Source organism: Neopelma chrysocephalum, unplaced genomic scaffold, assembly GCF_003984885.1.
Source record: "Neopelma chrysocephalum unplaced genomic scaffold, ASM398488v2 Primary Assembly neopelma1_26, whole genome shotgun sequence".
Lineage (NCBI taxonomy): Eukaryota > Metazoa > Chordata > Aves > Passeriformes > Pipridae > Neopelma > Neopelma chrysocephalum.
This window is the reverse complement of record NW_020897695.1, coordinates 8,514,828-8,531,695: the sequence shown is the minus strand read 5'-3', so window position 1 is coordinate 8,531,695 and position 16,868 is coordinate 8,514,828. Positions and strand designations below refer to the sequence as shown.

Genomic DNA, 16,868 nt, shown 5'->3' with positions numbered 1-16,868 from the left:
AAGAGAAGAGAAGAGAAGAGAAGAGAAGAGAAGAGAAGAGAAGAGAAAAGAAAATTATAAAAAAACCCCTAAAGCATAAATAGAAACCATGTTTATTATACAGATTGATACTATGCCAAGATAAAATTTAATAATTTCTATATATACAGAATAACACGTGATTACATAATTATTACCTGAGAAATATTCAGTACCATGTAATTACCAGTCAGTGGAAAAATGTGGGTTTGTTTTACATATACCTTATAGTCACTTTGCTTAATAATAATAATGTAAATGAGAATCAGGACTATATTTTTTTATATCCAAACTATTAAAGATTTAATTGTTACTAACACATTTATATTATGATCTACATATGAATATTGGGTTTGTTTATAAGAGCAGAAATAATAAATCTTGGAGGACAGTGTTTCCTTACTATTTAAGGCATTTTGCAAAGATGGAAGGTAGGCGGTAGCAGTATTATACCGTCCAAAGAACTGAGGCCATAGTCAGAATACACACCAGAGAACTCAATTTCTTTAGCATATCGAAAAGATTACTAGAGGGACAGTCTGATAGCAGTGCATAAATACCTTTGTGGGGAGGACAAACTAGGTAGCAAGTAGTTCTTTAATCTTCCTGAGGAAGTTGTGACAAGAACCAGACAAATTTGAAAGAGAAATTAGGCAGAAACATTTAACTGCAAGGAAGATGATCCATTGGCAGACATTAGATAGAAAAGAGGTGTTTCTTTTTTTTCTGGTTGATGGCTTCAAATGACTTCTGAAAAGTCTTATTTTAGTAAATGGCAAGTATTACCTCAATATTAGGTAACTGGGAGTATTTCAACTGCCTATGATATAAAAGACGCCAGGCAAAATGATCTTCTGGTCTCACTCTAAAGCTACAAGATAGTTTTGATTAGCATGACTTTCTTAGCATCTCTTTATGTTCTACTCTTCATCTTTCTATGGAAACATTTCACTTATTTTTTAATTTACTTTGTTTTTTTTAATTCCAGGCATTCTAAGACCTTGATATTGCCGCAAGCTGTGATTTTCTCCTCCCCCGTAACTGACTTAGGTATTATATCTCCCCAACTCTTCAGCTGGTAAGAGATTGCTTCAAGAAGTTTTGTACTTTTTGGGTTGAATCCATTTTATGCTGGAAAAAACTATTCCTTTTGTCATTTATAGTCTAAGAAGAGATTTATTTTGACAAGTTCTCGTTGCTCACCAATTGTGTCTTTTCCCAATATGTCTTGCCTGTATATTCTTCACTTCTTTGCTTGAACAACAGAAAGTTGTTTACTATCTCAGATAAATATATAAATACAGGAACCGCTCCTCTTCTCTGGGGATATGGTCCGTTCTATACCTTGCAGAATGACCCAGTATGCCAAGGTGACCATCTTGAGCTGCCTGAGTATCTCTGCACTACAGTATCTGTATCTACAGTGCTCTCTATAGAGAAATCTCTTTGGTTCAGAAGAGATCTAATAAAACTAAATGACACCTACATTATACTGAGAAATCCTGAAAGATGCACCCAGAGTGTTTAAATGCCTCACTACAGACCCCTCCAGCTGGTTTACAAAGGGACAGAAGAGTCTCCTTGTTGTGTACCTTTGCTCTGAGGTGACAGCTAATTGAGAATCTCTTGACTTCAGTCGTTTGCTGGAACAGCATCATAACATTCTTTTATGACAGTTTGTGTTGGACAAATTTTCTCATGTTACTGAAAAAGAATAGTATGAACACAGTCTTTTCCACACAGAGCCAGGCTGATTTATGCTACTGTCTTCACAGTCTCAGGTTAAGTATTATACTGGTGCCCGCCAGCAGTGCAATACTTGACTGTCTGACTGTCAGCATTTCCATCATAAATTTCTGTTTTCAGAAGCTTATGACTTCGTTATAAAATGTCGCTTGGGGGAGTGAATCTTGCAAGGTCATTTTAAGTTACAAGACAGCAAACAAAATAAAAAAGTTAGTGGTTTCTAACACTTTCTTTGCACTTTATCACTTTAAAGGACCTACAAAATGCCTTTTCTGCTGTTCAGCTAAGTGTGGCACATGTATGTATGGTATTATTAATACTACTATCTCTATAGGGAGGATACTTAAATAGTACTTCAATGGTATTTTACTGTGGGTTTATAAAAAACAATTTTTATTTAATTGGTACCAGTTAAGTCCTCCCCCAAGGTATATTCCAATGTCTCCTTGCTCCCTTTTCCATGTCCCAAGGAGTTCTTCAATTAAACTCAAAACACCTCAGGCTTTGATTATGCAAATTGTTCAGCCAAATTATTTGATGGCTCCTAACTTTCCTTGTTCCACCCTCATCACCTTTCAGAGCTTCATATCCATTTTCATCTTATGGAGTCCCACTGATATTTGTCTAGGGATCCTGACCCACTTGTCCTTCTCTGGAGTTTGCTTCTCCTTGAAAGTGTAGTTCCATGCCTATCAATTTTCTTAGGGGTAAACAAAGTCTACCAAAATCTGGTCCAGGTTGCAATGCCAGATGAAAATGTGAGTCTCCTCACACAGACCTCCCCAGCACCCTGCAGTGTTGCTCTCTGAGCCCTTTGCAGACGGGCCTTTCAATGGAATTTTAGCACCACAGGCATTGGAATATTTTACAGATATCACACAAAGTCTTTGGGGCACATTTGGGATTTCCAGTTTCACCTGAGACATTAAATTATAAAGCAATTTCCTGGGTAAGACATAGGATGTGACAGATCATTCTTCTGACTGACAGTAGGAATGATCCTTATAATATCTAAGCCTGCACTACCGCCCCAGCTGATGGATTTGTTCAAGCTAAATTTATAGCACCTTTCCAACTGCCTTCAATTAAACCCCTGAATAAGGAAGAACAAAGCATTTTCCCTCTTCATGAATGCATCCTTAAACTGCCTGGATGTTCTTCATCCCCTGGTGCTGCTGACATTTCTCTGTCTCCAAAGTAGCATCATCACTGATTCTCAGAAATCCCCTTCTAAATATTCCACTTTTCATTTAGCAAAACAGCACCACTGCTTTACCTCCACCATAATTGTGTTATTTCTTTATCTTCTCCCACTTTAACATCTGGAACTCATCCTTTGTGGGCCTGTGGAAAGCCAGGTTTTTCAGCATATACAGTTACGTCTTTATAAGTGGCAACACATCTTCAGGATGAAGATAAATATTTCCCTCCATGCTCTCAGTACCTGTCCCTGTCCAGTAATTCCAGCCTCCCTCAAAGACCTTCTCACTCCCCTGATCACCTTTTTATTCATACCATCAACAGCACTACTAACGTACTGTTTGCCAAATTCATATGATATCAGCTTTAAAGTTCTATCTTGACATAAGTCTTCAAATCCAGTTTCTGTGGCTTTTTTTCCTTTGTTTTTTTGCTTTGTTTCAGTTTGGTTTTGTTTTTCTTTTTTTTTTTTTTTTGAGAATGAAGGACTATGATTTTTTTTCTAAGCTCTAAAGAATACACTTATATTTTTAAAATGAGAGATCAGATGCTGAAGTTACTAGACGACTCCCAGCAACAGTGATTTAAGAGAAACAGCTACAAATTTAAATGCTGTGATGAAATCTGTGTGAGGGTAACACTGTGTCATTCCCTCTTTTGACACGCAACCTTACGACAGACTGCACTCAAAGCTTCTCATCCAGTGTCTCCTTTTTCCAATATCCTGGCATTTCTTCCCCCTCCTACTTTTTATTTCTCTTTCTTCTCCGTGTTTATTCCCAGCTTTTGCTTGCCACTGTCAACAGAAGCACATGCTGCCAAATGACAACAGCAACACAACCCCTGTGGAATGCCAGCTCCCACAGAGAGCCTGAAGCCAGGTAGGGTAGCCTTGAAGGACAAAGCATGAGCCAGAGGTGCAGCAGAGGCAGGTGCCCAGGGGTTACAGCATGGATACACTTCAGTGAAGCCACAGTCGGAGCCTAAAGCTACCCTTCTCTGGCCCCTTGCTCATAACTCTCCTCCCCAAAATCTCCCCTGGGGTGTACTCAGGCACAGTTGGCTCAGGCCACAGTGAAAGGCTCTGGAAAGTTTTGGGAAAATCTGTTCAGTTGCTTTTGAGGGACGAAAAAGAGAGGAAATACTTTCACAGCTTAATTTTCACTTCGAGCTAGTTTTGTATGCACATACTTTAAAGGAGGCTCTTAATGTAGCCAGACATTACTCGGATAATTTTGATCCAAGAACATTTGAAGTTATCCCGGTTATAAATGATTAAGTAGCTACCTGCTGTCCTATAAAACTGCTAATAATACCCACTTAGGAGAAAAGTGTGACAATAGCTGCCTTACCTTAAGTCTTTACTTCTGATTGCTTTTGAATGAACACACTTATTTTGAGATTGACTATTTCCATAATTGGGCAGACTCAAAAAGTGAATTTTAATCATCATAGCACTTAACTAATAACTTTGAAACATCAAATTTCAAAATTGCTGGATGCTGCAGCATTTTAGTGTATGCAAATTTAACTTTTTCACCTGTGCTTCTGTGGCTCAGTTAAGAGCTATGCTAAGCAGCATGGCACATTCCACAAGCAGGAAAGACATACTGTGATAAAAGGCCCCCAAGTCAGAAGGTACAATAGCCAGGATCCCCATATAGGTTGCTGATCTGAACTTCTAAAATCTTATTTGGACTGGAAATTCAGCTTCCATCCCCTACTTGTACAGCACTGGTACCCACTCAATATGTGCTCTCACTGTAGGTACACTAGAAAGAAACCTTCATGACTACAAGCAAAGGTAAACAAATTAATCTATTTGGATTGACATGCAGAAAAAAGATACCAAATAGCATTCCACTACAAAAAGAAGGTCAGCTGGTCATGTAATCTTGTATTGATAATTCTGCAAAGATGAGAGTCAGCATTCAGCTATGGTTCAAAATTCCTGGATTAACTCTGGCCTCACTCAAGTCAGTGGGAGGTCTGCTGTATACTTTGATGGAATGGAGGTTTTACGCCACTGTCATATGCATGGTGAATTACGGAACCTTCAAGTTAAATCATTAATGGGCTCCTGAAATATGTTCCATAATTAAATACATTTTCATAAACTAAGTCAATTTTTAAAAATGCAAGTTTATCCATGAGTTAGACTAATCTTTATTTAGTGAGTTAGAAAAATTCATGGTATTATCTGCAAGGATGCATAAGGAACAGTGTGTCATCTTTCAGCATAAATGTTTTGCCTTTTTCCATTTGAATTCAGATAATATTATCTTAACATTTTTCATGCACGATGATCTTTCACATCAAGGACAAAGGTAACACTACAACGTCACTTATCTTGCAAGCTAACTTTTTATCATACAGTACCTCATTTCACTCAGTGGTGCTGTGCCACAAACAGAAGTGTCATGATATACCATGATATGATGTATTTCAGAGAAATTTGCAAGACAAAAAAGTCATTTTGCCTCCTCTACAAAGCACAATGTTATGAATATTCTGTAGAAACAATGATTTGGGGTTTTTTTACTTTTCTTTTGAAGCAGAAGACTGATTTACAGGAGAATTGCAAATTTCTCTTCTCATTTGCTTTTTCAATATCTTTCTATATATAGCACTCTATTCCTTGGTTTTTCAAAAGAAAACTATTCGATTTGAGAATCTTTCAAGCTGAAGAGAATCTATGTAAATATTCCCTGAGAGTAAACATGGAAACTTGTCTATCTGTACTAACAATGAAGTACATGATAATAATATGTAGCCTGTTCTGTCTAAAATATCTGACTACTCCGTTAGGGCTTGTTATATGCAAATATTTCTTCTTAAGCTCTTCTCATAGCTGCAGTTCCCTGCAGCTTTCAAGGAAGACACGTTTCTTCAGTTATAGTTCCTACCCTTTGCTCTTCCAACTGCTAAATTTACTTTTTCCTGTTGCGAAATCTTTGCTAAATATTTAAACAGTTTCATGGAACGGCTTTGGTTGGAAGGGACATTGAAGTCTCTCTCTGTATTTCTTGTAGGACCCTTTCAGGTACTGGAAGGTCACAATAAGTGCACCCCAGGGCCTCCTAAGCTCACTCCTTGGTTTCTTTCCCAGGTGTGTGCTTCTTGCTGTAGGACATTTATTATTATCCAAGCTTGATACTGCATGGATAGCTCACTATTCCTAGCAGTTTTTATTTGCATATACCTACATACAATGAACTGTTTTTTAAAGCAAAGAAATGAATGTCCTTCCACATTGGTATTCTTCAGGTGGGTGGAAAGGACAGACACGCAGCCTGATAAAGGTGCCGCTCTGCATTTTCCACAGCTGTGAGACTTCAGAGCTACAGAACAGACAGCATTTGTGAAGGACCAAAGCCAAAAAATGTGCATGAATCAAAACAAGAGTAAAGGTTTCACCTGGCAAAGCCGACTCCTCTGCTGACTCCATTAGCATCTCTTAATATTCTGGTGGAAATGACATGTCCAAAGGGTTTCAGCATATTCTCCAGTTCCTGCTCATCCATGGAAACGGGTAAATTTGAGATGTATAGATTTGTGGGATCTTGCTCTTGTTGCTATGACAAAATAAGAGAAATATCCTCAGTTAGGCTTAGCACAATAGAATAGCTTATGGCTCATACAACAAGGGCTACTCAAAATAGAACCCAGTCAAGAATTTATAGCTGCATTAGAAGCAAATCTGAGCAATCTGTTCATGACAGCAACATATTTGCCAAATTTCTTCAAACTCTCATGCATGTGCTTAATTCTGTGCATGATTGCTCTTATTGAAATCAGTGACACTACTCATTTATAGAAAATTACTCTCATGCACAAGTGTTCTTGGATTTGTGTCCTAATTTAGCAAAGAGATTGTGAAGAAAACGTGATTTCCACAAATGTGTTCACTGTTAACATAAATAAGGAGTGAAAATTCAACACATATTTTAGGTAGATGTGCTTTCTAGCCTGCAGAGTTCCCATTCAACCCGTTCATCATGAACCAGGTTGGTTGAAAACACAGAATGTTTTTCATAGTACCTTTTCCCTTTTTTTCCCCATAAAAAATATCTTCCTTCATAATAAGCAACAAGACCTAACTGGGCAGGGGGCAAGAGGGTAAGTTCTGCAGTTCAGCCTGAGGTCCTGATGAGATGTGTCACACATTTTTTTCTCAGACTGAACTAAAATATAAGACAAAGCCTGTTGTATCAATAATTAAAACAAAATTGAAGGCAGCTTTCTCCTATTTAAGATTTTTAGACTAAACTTTCCATTTTGGCAACCATTTCAACTCCTATTCTTGCTTGCTGAACTACTGCAAAGAAACATGGAACAGGCATAGATGCCATATGTAAAATAAGTGTACTGAAGCAATAAATAAAAACCTTGTCTACAGACAACCAGGTCTTGATTGCATTAAATCAATTTGGTTAAGCCCTTGCAAATTTTCATGGCTCTGTCCATTTTCATTGAGACAAGCACAACATAATATCTGATCACCTGCCAGTGCAAGCCTGACTGGGATCAGGCATGACTACATTATTTCAGCTACTGTTTAATAACCAAAAATATAACATACAGTCTTTATACTGTGAAGTAATCAAAAAATACCTTACCTGAGAAAGTTCTGTGAGACAGACTTTTTGATTCTTTTTATTACACATTTTAATGGGTAGAATTAATTTGTACTTGTTCAACACTGAATTGACAACAGTATTACCTCTTTTTGCTACGAGTTGTCCTAAAATCAGATTACTAATCTTGCAGCAGCACCGCAACCTTGCACTGTTATGAAATTACACACAGTCCTGCAGCCATCTGCCCTGCTTTAACTAAAGTAGTTTCAAATTACACTCCATTAAAATCATAGAGGATGTGCCCTGTCAAACACAATCACGCATTGTGTTTCTGGAAGATGTATAAAGACAGGACAGAACCAAGATGTTTGCTCCACCGCTGCCTTGTACATTCAAGGCCTCAAAAATGGAAGGAGAAATTGTTTCAAGCTGTGATTCACACCCCCCATCTTTGCAGGAACAAGAATGACTAAACCACATCTAATATAGCTAAATACAAGAATCAGAAGCAAGATTTTAGCTTCTCTTACCCCAGGCTCAGAAGAAATCTTAGCCTTTTTGGATGAGACAAAAAACTGAAAATGGATATCCTAAAAAGGTCAAAAATCAGGAGGTGTGTAATACTGTTTTACTACTTAATTTGAATTCTGACCTAAGACCTGTGAACAGTTGCCTTTGGACATAGTGCTTAATGCCCACTACTTTGCATCTCCAGACTCATTACCCCACAAAACAATACATTACCATGCACGTTGAATTCTCCACTATTTTACAAAAACCAATAAATAAGAAAAAAGTAAGCATGTTTTCAAGCTGCTGTCCATAACAGTTATTACCACGTCTTATACTAAGGGGCAGAGGAGAGGAACACCACACACAGGAACAGTGAACTTACTGCAAACTGAACTGAAATTACAAACCTCAAATCTAGAAAAACATTATTTCCCTTTTCAGTTATCTTTCCCTGCAAATCAATTTACATTTATACAGATCCAAAAGCTACGTCCAGTACCAAAAGATGCTGGTGAGGGGTCATAACTGATACAGTATCAACAATGTGAGGAAAACAATGCAAACAGTCCTGGAGGGAAGGCAGGCAAGAAAAGAAAGGAATATGAGCTTCAGATGACACTTTTAGCTTTGGGAAAAGTAAGCAAACAAAAATCCAAAGCATTTTCTTTCTCCTTTCCCCCTCCCATTCCCCCGTCCCAGATTTTTTCCCTTTTCTGTTTGCAAACTGTTTAAGTTTTATTACTTTTTACTTCTCCCAGGCCTCACCTCCAAAGCCACAGAAAAAAATAAAAGATTCAGGAATTTGGAAGCATCTTTGTTACTAAGTACTTTGAAAGTGTGAGCACTAGAAGTAGATAAAGCAGAGGCATCTGAGAAGCAAATTGAAGCAGAAGCATTTGCAATTCCGATAGGCACTGTTCTTCAAAAATAACTACATTGTTATGCAAATCTCTACCCATTCATTGGTTAAGGAATTTGATTAATCCACCAATCAGTGCTCAGGGACTGACATCCCTTGCCAATATTTAGAAAAAATATGCAGATGAGATCCCTGTAGCCAAAGGCCAGACTAACATGGAAAAGCTAAGTTATGCATCAGTAACTTCATGACAGCCTCTGCTTTCACTGAAGCAACTCAGTCCTGCAGAATATGAAAATGAGAACTTTTCTTTAGACTACTCAGTTTTCAAGATGGGACAAACAAGTAAAATAAACAAGAACCATTGCCAATGCGTCTCACTTCTGAACCAGGAACACATAAGCCTTTTAACTGTGCTAGAGATTAAATGCTGTTGTTTTAAATATCTGTGGAACGTTAGCTGCACTCTGAGGATGAATGAAAGACTAGCAGGCCATAGTCACTCTCTCACAAGGATTTGCCAAGCCTATCTTTTACCAATGTGATAAATAAGAGCTGTAAGCAGAGAGAGACAGATGAGGCCACTCATGCTACCTCCACAACACAACAGTGTTTTCTAAGAAAGAAAAAGAAATCCACATTATTTTTTCCTTACTATACAAATATAACATTTAGAGAAATACCCCTTTCCTTTACAGAGAAATATCACCCCACAAAAGCCATATATCACACAACAAACTGCAACAAGATGAAATGCCTTCATAGTGATGCAGCCTGGAGCTGAAAAGGCTTTACAGGAGCTGTGTGGAACCCAGCTGCTCTGTCACAGTGCAGTCAGACCCCACCGTCACCTACCGTCATGAGGCCCTGTTTCTCAGACTTGGCCCCCTCTCAGCCTTTAGCACCGAGGTTCCTTGTGATCTTTTTCAGTTGTGCAGAGATTCTCTCTTCAGCGTGAAGGTGCTGACATATGCCTCTCATTGTGCCAAAGCGTTTTTATCCCAGGTTCCTCAAGTTCTTGCATGAGATATTCTCCTCCCCATCCCAGTGCCACTGCTGAGCTTCTCAGTGTCAAAGATAAGTGCCCTGCTGTTCAAAATATGCCTATTTGTTAACAAGATAAGCCTAACCAGAACTGTAAGTCCATGCATCTCATGATTCCTTTCATAATCCCAACCTGACAGTGAGGTTTCTGCCTTCAGTGAAAGGGTCACCTCCCAAGGTTGTAGGACTGGTGGTGATGGTGGTATCTGGATCCACACAGTGTGGCTGCTCAGATTCCCTCTGGTTCATTTAATTCTTTCTAAGTCTTTTCACCAAACATTAAAAAATGCTACTTCCCACCTAGGGATGCTAAAATCCCATTTATTATTGTCTCCAGTCCCAAACTGAACTGACTCACCAGTCATCAGTGAGAGAGCTGAAGAAAATCATTCTTTTCATACTCAAAGTCACTTCAGAACTGTGTTTTCCTCTTATGCCCTCAATAGTTTGGACAGGAGCCAAAGGTGTGGGGTGGTAGAAAGTCATACACTCACCACAAACAGCATCGTGCCTTGGATGCCCTGCAGCTGGTAACTTAGAGCCACTGCAGTGGGGCCACCAGCCAAGCAGAGCCTGGTCTTTTCTGGTCCGGATTTCATAGAATCATAGAATCACTAAGGTTGGAAAATACCTCCAAGATCATCAAGTCCAACCATTAACCTAACACTACTGGGTCCGCTACTTAACCACGTCTCCAAGCACCATATCTACATGTTTTTTTAACACTTCTAAGGACAGTGATTCTACCACTCCTGGGCAGCCTGTTCCAATCTTTGACCACCCTTTCGGTGAAGAAATTTACCCCTGCAGACCACAGGAGACACACCATGCTGACCCTGCAGCACGGGGGAATGACACACCTGTTGACAGAGTCTTCCCACAGCACAGAAGCCTCTTGGGTTTAATCCCCCATGTGTGAGAAGGGCCTTCCCAGGGTGACCAGGGCTAGCCACTGCAGCTGACTGCCGTCCTGGAGGCTCACAGGAGGAGGGCGCTGCTGGAAGCAGTGGAGGGCTTGCTGCAGCACAGTTTCTTTTCCTTTCCCAGACCCTGTGTGCCAAACAGGGATAAATAATGGATGCTACACCAGGCCAAGTTGCCGCTTCTCGAAGAGAGCAGTAAGGCAGCTGTGGCCTCTGCTGTGTGTGCCAGCTGCAGATGCATCATGCTCAAGGCATGCAAATTTGCAAGCTCCATCTCAAGCCACGATCAAAAGCCTGCTCCTGGCTATCCTCACTGAAGTTTGTTTCAGTCCAGATCTCCCATTTGACAGCCCAAGGACATTCACATTTTCCAGGTACAATTTGCATTTGCACCGCAGCCACAAAGAAACAAGGATGAACTCATCCAGTCAGTCCCAACCCCACAAAATCCTGGCACAGCCTCATACTCTAGGCTAAGCTCATTCTGGGGTCCTGATGTGTGCTAGTCTGTATGGGTACATAGAGTACCATGTACATAGTGGGGTACATATGGGTACATATGTACATATGGGTACATAGTGCCACAGAATGAGCCAACAACAAAAAAGAAATGAAGACAATTTAAGGTCCTCTCCAGACAAGTGCATGGCCTTTTGCAATTATCTTTGCTTTAGGGACATTAGCTGCATGCATACATTGCAGTTGGGTCATTCTGGCTGGGGATGTGTAAGATAGACACTCTCAAAGCAGTCAAAATCACAGCTAGGAAGGTTTAAAATTGTGAATACTGCAAACTAACAGTAGTTAGTTTTCGATTAGCTCAGACCACCTCTAGCAGTCAGCTGCAGGCATCCTGCTGCAATGCTCTGGAGTTCAGCAGTCAGGAGCAGTCGTACTGGGGAAACAGCCAGATATTTTGCCACTGCCTTTTCACAAGAACTGGGCCAGTCACTCAGCTCCCAAGGCCTGTGCCAAGGAGGCAAAATAAGTTTATAATGCAGAGGATTTGAAATGCACTACACCAACAGCATTTGAAAGAGAAAAAAACCCACCCAGTGGAGGGCATGCTGCAACTCCAAGTTTGCTGTTTGCTTTGCTGGGCCCTCCCAGACACTTCTGAAAGGACAATGTTCAGATGGGATTTTCCCTCCCATCTTGAGATAATCTTTGGAAGCAATGTATAAAAAGCTGAAAGAACAATTCCTGCTGGTGTAAGCAGAGGTTGAGGCTCTTTACGCAGTACATTTAGTCATGCATTCTTTAAAAACACATATGTAGGGAGGGGTGGGCAGTTTTTGGCTGTGTTATTTTTTCCCAAAAGGAACTCAAACCTCTCATAATCTGTAATCTCAGTAGGGCTGGTAACCAAGTGTTTTTACTTTATCTGGGAACCTTATGTACCACTTCTTTTTATTCAACCTAATTTATTTCTCCTTAGAGCAGCTTGCTATAGGAAACTATGTACTGGTTATGAGTCCAAACAACTTCTTCTTCCATCTTCCAAACTTTTTCTGGGAATGAAACTTCATATATGGATAGATATGAGATTCTGAACTCCTTTTTTAAAATATACAATCAATATTTATATTAATAGATCATATGCCTTTCTTGTCTTTAATAAATTCAGACTTCATCATATTAACATTGACACAGGTCAATATTACAGCTTACTTTTAGAAGCATGGCCCTGTCTTTATGAACATTTTAGACCCAAGTTCAAATCACCCTCAATCAGTATTTTTCCCAGACTAGGTCATCTCTCCCTTGTGGCCACTGCCCAGATCTTCAGCCTACACATGTAACTCCTTCTCTCCTTTAAAGATCTGGGTTGAACTTCTGTCTCCCCTCAAGAAAAAAATAGTCACACTTTTTACAGAAAAAACATTTATATGGAACTATTTATATGAAACCAGATCATTTGTATGGAAACATTTATGTGCCATTTCATAAATTCTCCAGTGTTTGCTCACTGTTTTGAAAACTGTAGTTGTATGGTAGCATCAGTCTCATCTTCAGTTTATTAAATTATTTCTAAACTGGATTTTGTACAAGCCACTGAGCTTAGATGAAATTTAGAGGAAGCATGTAATACTTTCTCTCAGTAGATTCACATTCAATAACTCTTCTTGTTGTTTCATTTTTTAATATTTACTTTTTTTGTACTGCAGATCACGAGAACTTTCCAAGGCATCTGAAACAGACATTCATTTAAAAGCTGATTTGATGTGCATTTGATTTGATTCACACACCAAAAGCCTAAAAGAAGACTTTTGCCCTTGTTTTCTGTTGTTACTCCATTTATTCCTGCCGCTTTTCCACATTAATATGGTATATTTTTTCATGTATATAAAAGATGTCTGGCTTTCAGACAGAGTAAGCTACTGAATTTACAATTCAGGTATTTAACTTCAGCTCTAATACCTAATGTCTTTAAGTAACATTTGGAGAGGTTCTCTCTTCACTGACCTGTCCAAGTATGGCAGGATGCTCCTAACTTAGTTATCACTGTTAGACAGGATGAATGCGGGTTAGTGGTGTGAAAATTAAAAGAAAGTCACCCCAAACTCTGCCACCTCCTGGTATCAGAGAAGTGATGGCAGGAAACCCTTTTCTTCCTTCTCAGCAGGGGTGGGAGGACAGGGTACAGTGCAGTGTTTGGGGATAATCTTGCCCATGCAAGTTCATGTGGTGCTTTCCAATCAATGAAGATTCACTGATTTGAATTAATCATAGTAGCCCTGTTTTCAAAGATTTCTTCTAATTATGGCTTGTTTGTTTGTTTTTATAAGAAGGAACAAACAAACTAACAAATCCACATGAAACACTTGCCATAGCAATGGCCCAGACCATACAGCCTTCCGTAATTGTCAATGACATATTTTGAGCCATCATTGCAGTAACACGAGGTGAACAAAATGAATCAAGTGCAGCTGCCAGGGTTTCCTTTGACTTTTTCCTTGCTTATTTGCATTCCTTTGTGTGGGTAGATTTTTAACAGTGTAGACAGCTAAATCAATGGCCAGTTAACTATTGATCCTGGCTGGTTTCACTCTCTTGTTGAGCAGCACACCAAAAAGCTTACAAGATTGCATAGAAAGCCTAAATTTTACATGGATTTTATTAGTGCACTAAGTATTAATAATCCAACAGATACAGTTGAAGGAAACTTGTAAAAGTGATGCTGGCCTCCTTGTTAAGAGTCCTTCCAAAGCTCTTTCATAGAATCATAGAATTGTTTAGGTTGAAAAAGACCATTATGATCATCAAATTCAACCCTTAAACCAGCAATTTCAAGTCCACCATTAAACCACGTCCCTAACTGCCACATATACACATCTTTTAAATACCTCCAGGGATGGGGACTCCACAATTTCCCTGGGCAGACAGTTCCAATGCTTGACAACCATTTTGGTGAAGAAATTTTCCCAACTATCTAATCTAAACCTCCCTTGCTGCAACTTGAGGCCATTTCCTCTTGTCCTATCACTTTTTACCCGGGAGATAAATCCCCACCTTGCTACAGCCTTCTTTCAGGTAGTTGTAGAGAACAGTAGACTCACTCCCCTGAGTCTCCTTTTCTCCGGGCTAAACAACCCCAGCTCCTTCAGCTGCTCCTTGTATGACTTTTGCTCCAGCCCTTTCACCAGCTTCACTGCCCTTCTTTGCACACACTCCAGCACTTCAATGTCATTCTTGTAGTAAGGGGCCCAAAACTGAACACAGGATTCCTGGTGCGGCCTCACCAGTGCAGAGTACGGGGGGACAATCACTTCCCTAGTCTTGTTGGCTGCACTATTTCTGATGCAAGCCAGGATGCCATTGGCCTTCTTGGCCACTTGGGCACAGTGCTGGCTAATGTTCAGCCAGCTGTTAACCAGCATCCCCAGGTTCTTTCCACCGGGCAGCTTTCCAGCCACTCTTCCCCAGGCCTTCAGTGTTGCATAAGGTTCTTATGATCCAAGTGCAGGATCTGGTATTTCACCATGTTGAACCTCATATAATTTTGGCCTCAGTCCATTGATTCAGCCTGTCCAGATGCCTCTGCAGAGCCCTCCTATGTTCCAGCAGATCAACACTCCTGCCCAACTTAGTGTCATCTGCAGACTGACTGAGGGTGTACTCAATCCCCTTGTGCAGATCATTGACAAAGATATTAAACAACTGTCCCCAATATTGAGCTCTGAGAGACACCACTAGTGACCAGTCACCAACTAGATGTAACTCCATTCATCATCACTCTTTATGCTCAGCCAGTCAACCAGTTTTCATCCAGTGAAAATACATGCATACAAACCATAAGCAGACAGTTTCTCCAGGAGAATGCCATGGGAAACAGTGTCAAAGGCTTCACTAAAATTCAGGTAGACAGCATCCACAGCCTTTCCCTCATCCACTAAGCAGGTCACTTTGTCATAGAAGGAGATCAGGTTAGTCAAACAGGACCTGGCTTTCATAAGTCCATCCTGACTGGGCCTGATCCCCTGGTTGTCCTGCATGTGCTGTGTGATTGTGCTCAAGATGATCTGCTCCATAACCTTCCCTATCACCGAGATCAGACTGACAGGCCTGTAGTTCCCCAGATTCTCCTTCTGTCCCTTGTAGATGGGTGTCACATTTGCTAACTTCAGTCAACTGGGATCTCCTCAGTTTACCAGGACTGCTGGGTAATGATAGCAAGTGCCTTGATGAGCACTTCGTCAGCTCCCTCAGTATCCTTGGGTTGCCCCATGGTCATCAGGTCACTAACCATCTCCCCTTCAATTATAAGGGCTTCATTCTAATCCCATCCCCACCTTTCAGCTCACATGAACAACTGCTGGTCTTACTATTAAAGACTGAGGCAAAGAAAGCATTAAGTACAACAATCTTTTCCTCATCCTTTGTCATTCTTCCCCTCCACATCCATTAAGGGATGAAAATTCTCCTTAGCCCTCCTTTTGTTGCTGATATATTTATAGAAGCATTTTTTGTTGTCTTTTATGGCAGTAGCCAGATTAAGTTCTAGTTGGTTATTGATCCTGACATGGATTTTTTGGGAGAAGCCCTAATTATTATGTGACCATTCTCAGGTGCTTCTGTGGTTTCTAACAAATCAATAACCCTTGCATTCTTGCTACTGTGTGGATCTCCATCCCCTACCTCTACTGAGACAGCAGATCTCACTAGCACACTGTTCCTCAAACCTTGGCGTGATGTCCACAGGCTTATCTCTAGTGAGCCTGGTTTTATCCCTTTTCCACTTTAAATTTTTTGTACTAGGCACTGTCAGAAGCATGAGCTATCTCCTCAACCAAGACTGTCTAAACACTGAAGATTTCACAGGGAAAATACTGAAGAACAGAGGACATTCAAAGAAGCTTATTTTGTCTTAGGTACCTTCAAAAGAATCTGCGTGTTTTTGATGGCCTTCCAAAGGCTCCAATATGTAAAGATTTAACATCTCAAGATGTTAAATATCTCTTTCACCCTGACAGATCAACTTCATCGTAGTCACTGTGCCTTTTTAGACTGTGCTGACTACATGCTTCATAAATTATCTTTCTTCTGTATGCAACCCTTCCTGACTTTAAATCTATGATGGTTCAAACTTTATTAGCAATGTGATGTTTCCAAAGAGCCGCAGGAAATTTGGCCTCAGAATAATTATGCAACCACTATACAGCAATAATTAAGCCAAATCCATCAAACATAATAAATGTAGCTAAAACTAAACCTGTGCTATCCATTTTCTGCATAAGCTTGATTGTCACCAAGTCCTGTAAAAAGCCTATTAACAACAAGGACACTTTCTGAAAAGGCACAGTAGTTCTGCACATGAACACAGAAAACACTCATAAGCGCTATTCTGAAGAAAAGCATTTTCCCAATGATTTTCAGAAGTATTTTATTGTTATTGGCATAAGTAAATTTAAGCACTTCAAAGCTTTATAATGATCCAAGAAAAGAACTCCTGCCATAAGAAATCCTTTGCCTAGGATCATCTAA

The 16,868-nt window shown here is 39.9% G+C and overlaps 1 protein-coding gene across 8 annotated transcripts in view; it reads right to left on the bottom strand.

Moving 5' to 3' along the window:
- The window catches only part of RBMS3 (RNA binding motif single stranded interacting protein 3), a 601,210-nt gene that overhangs the window by 149,643 nt on the left and 434,699 nt on the right, over positions 1–16,868 (bottom strand). For all 8 annotated transcript variants that reach the window (XM_027675444.1, XM_027675445.1, XM_027675443.1 and 5 more), the window contains one exon: positions 6,382–6,539. In XM_027675444.1, the coding sequence (XP_027531245.1) occupies positions 6,382–6,539 (158 nt within the window). The remainder of the gene's footprint in view (positions 1–6,381; positions 6,540–16,868) is intronic.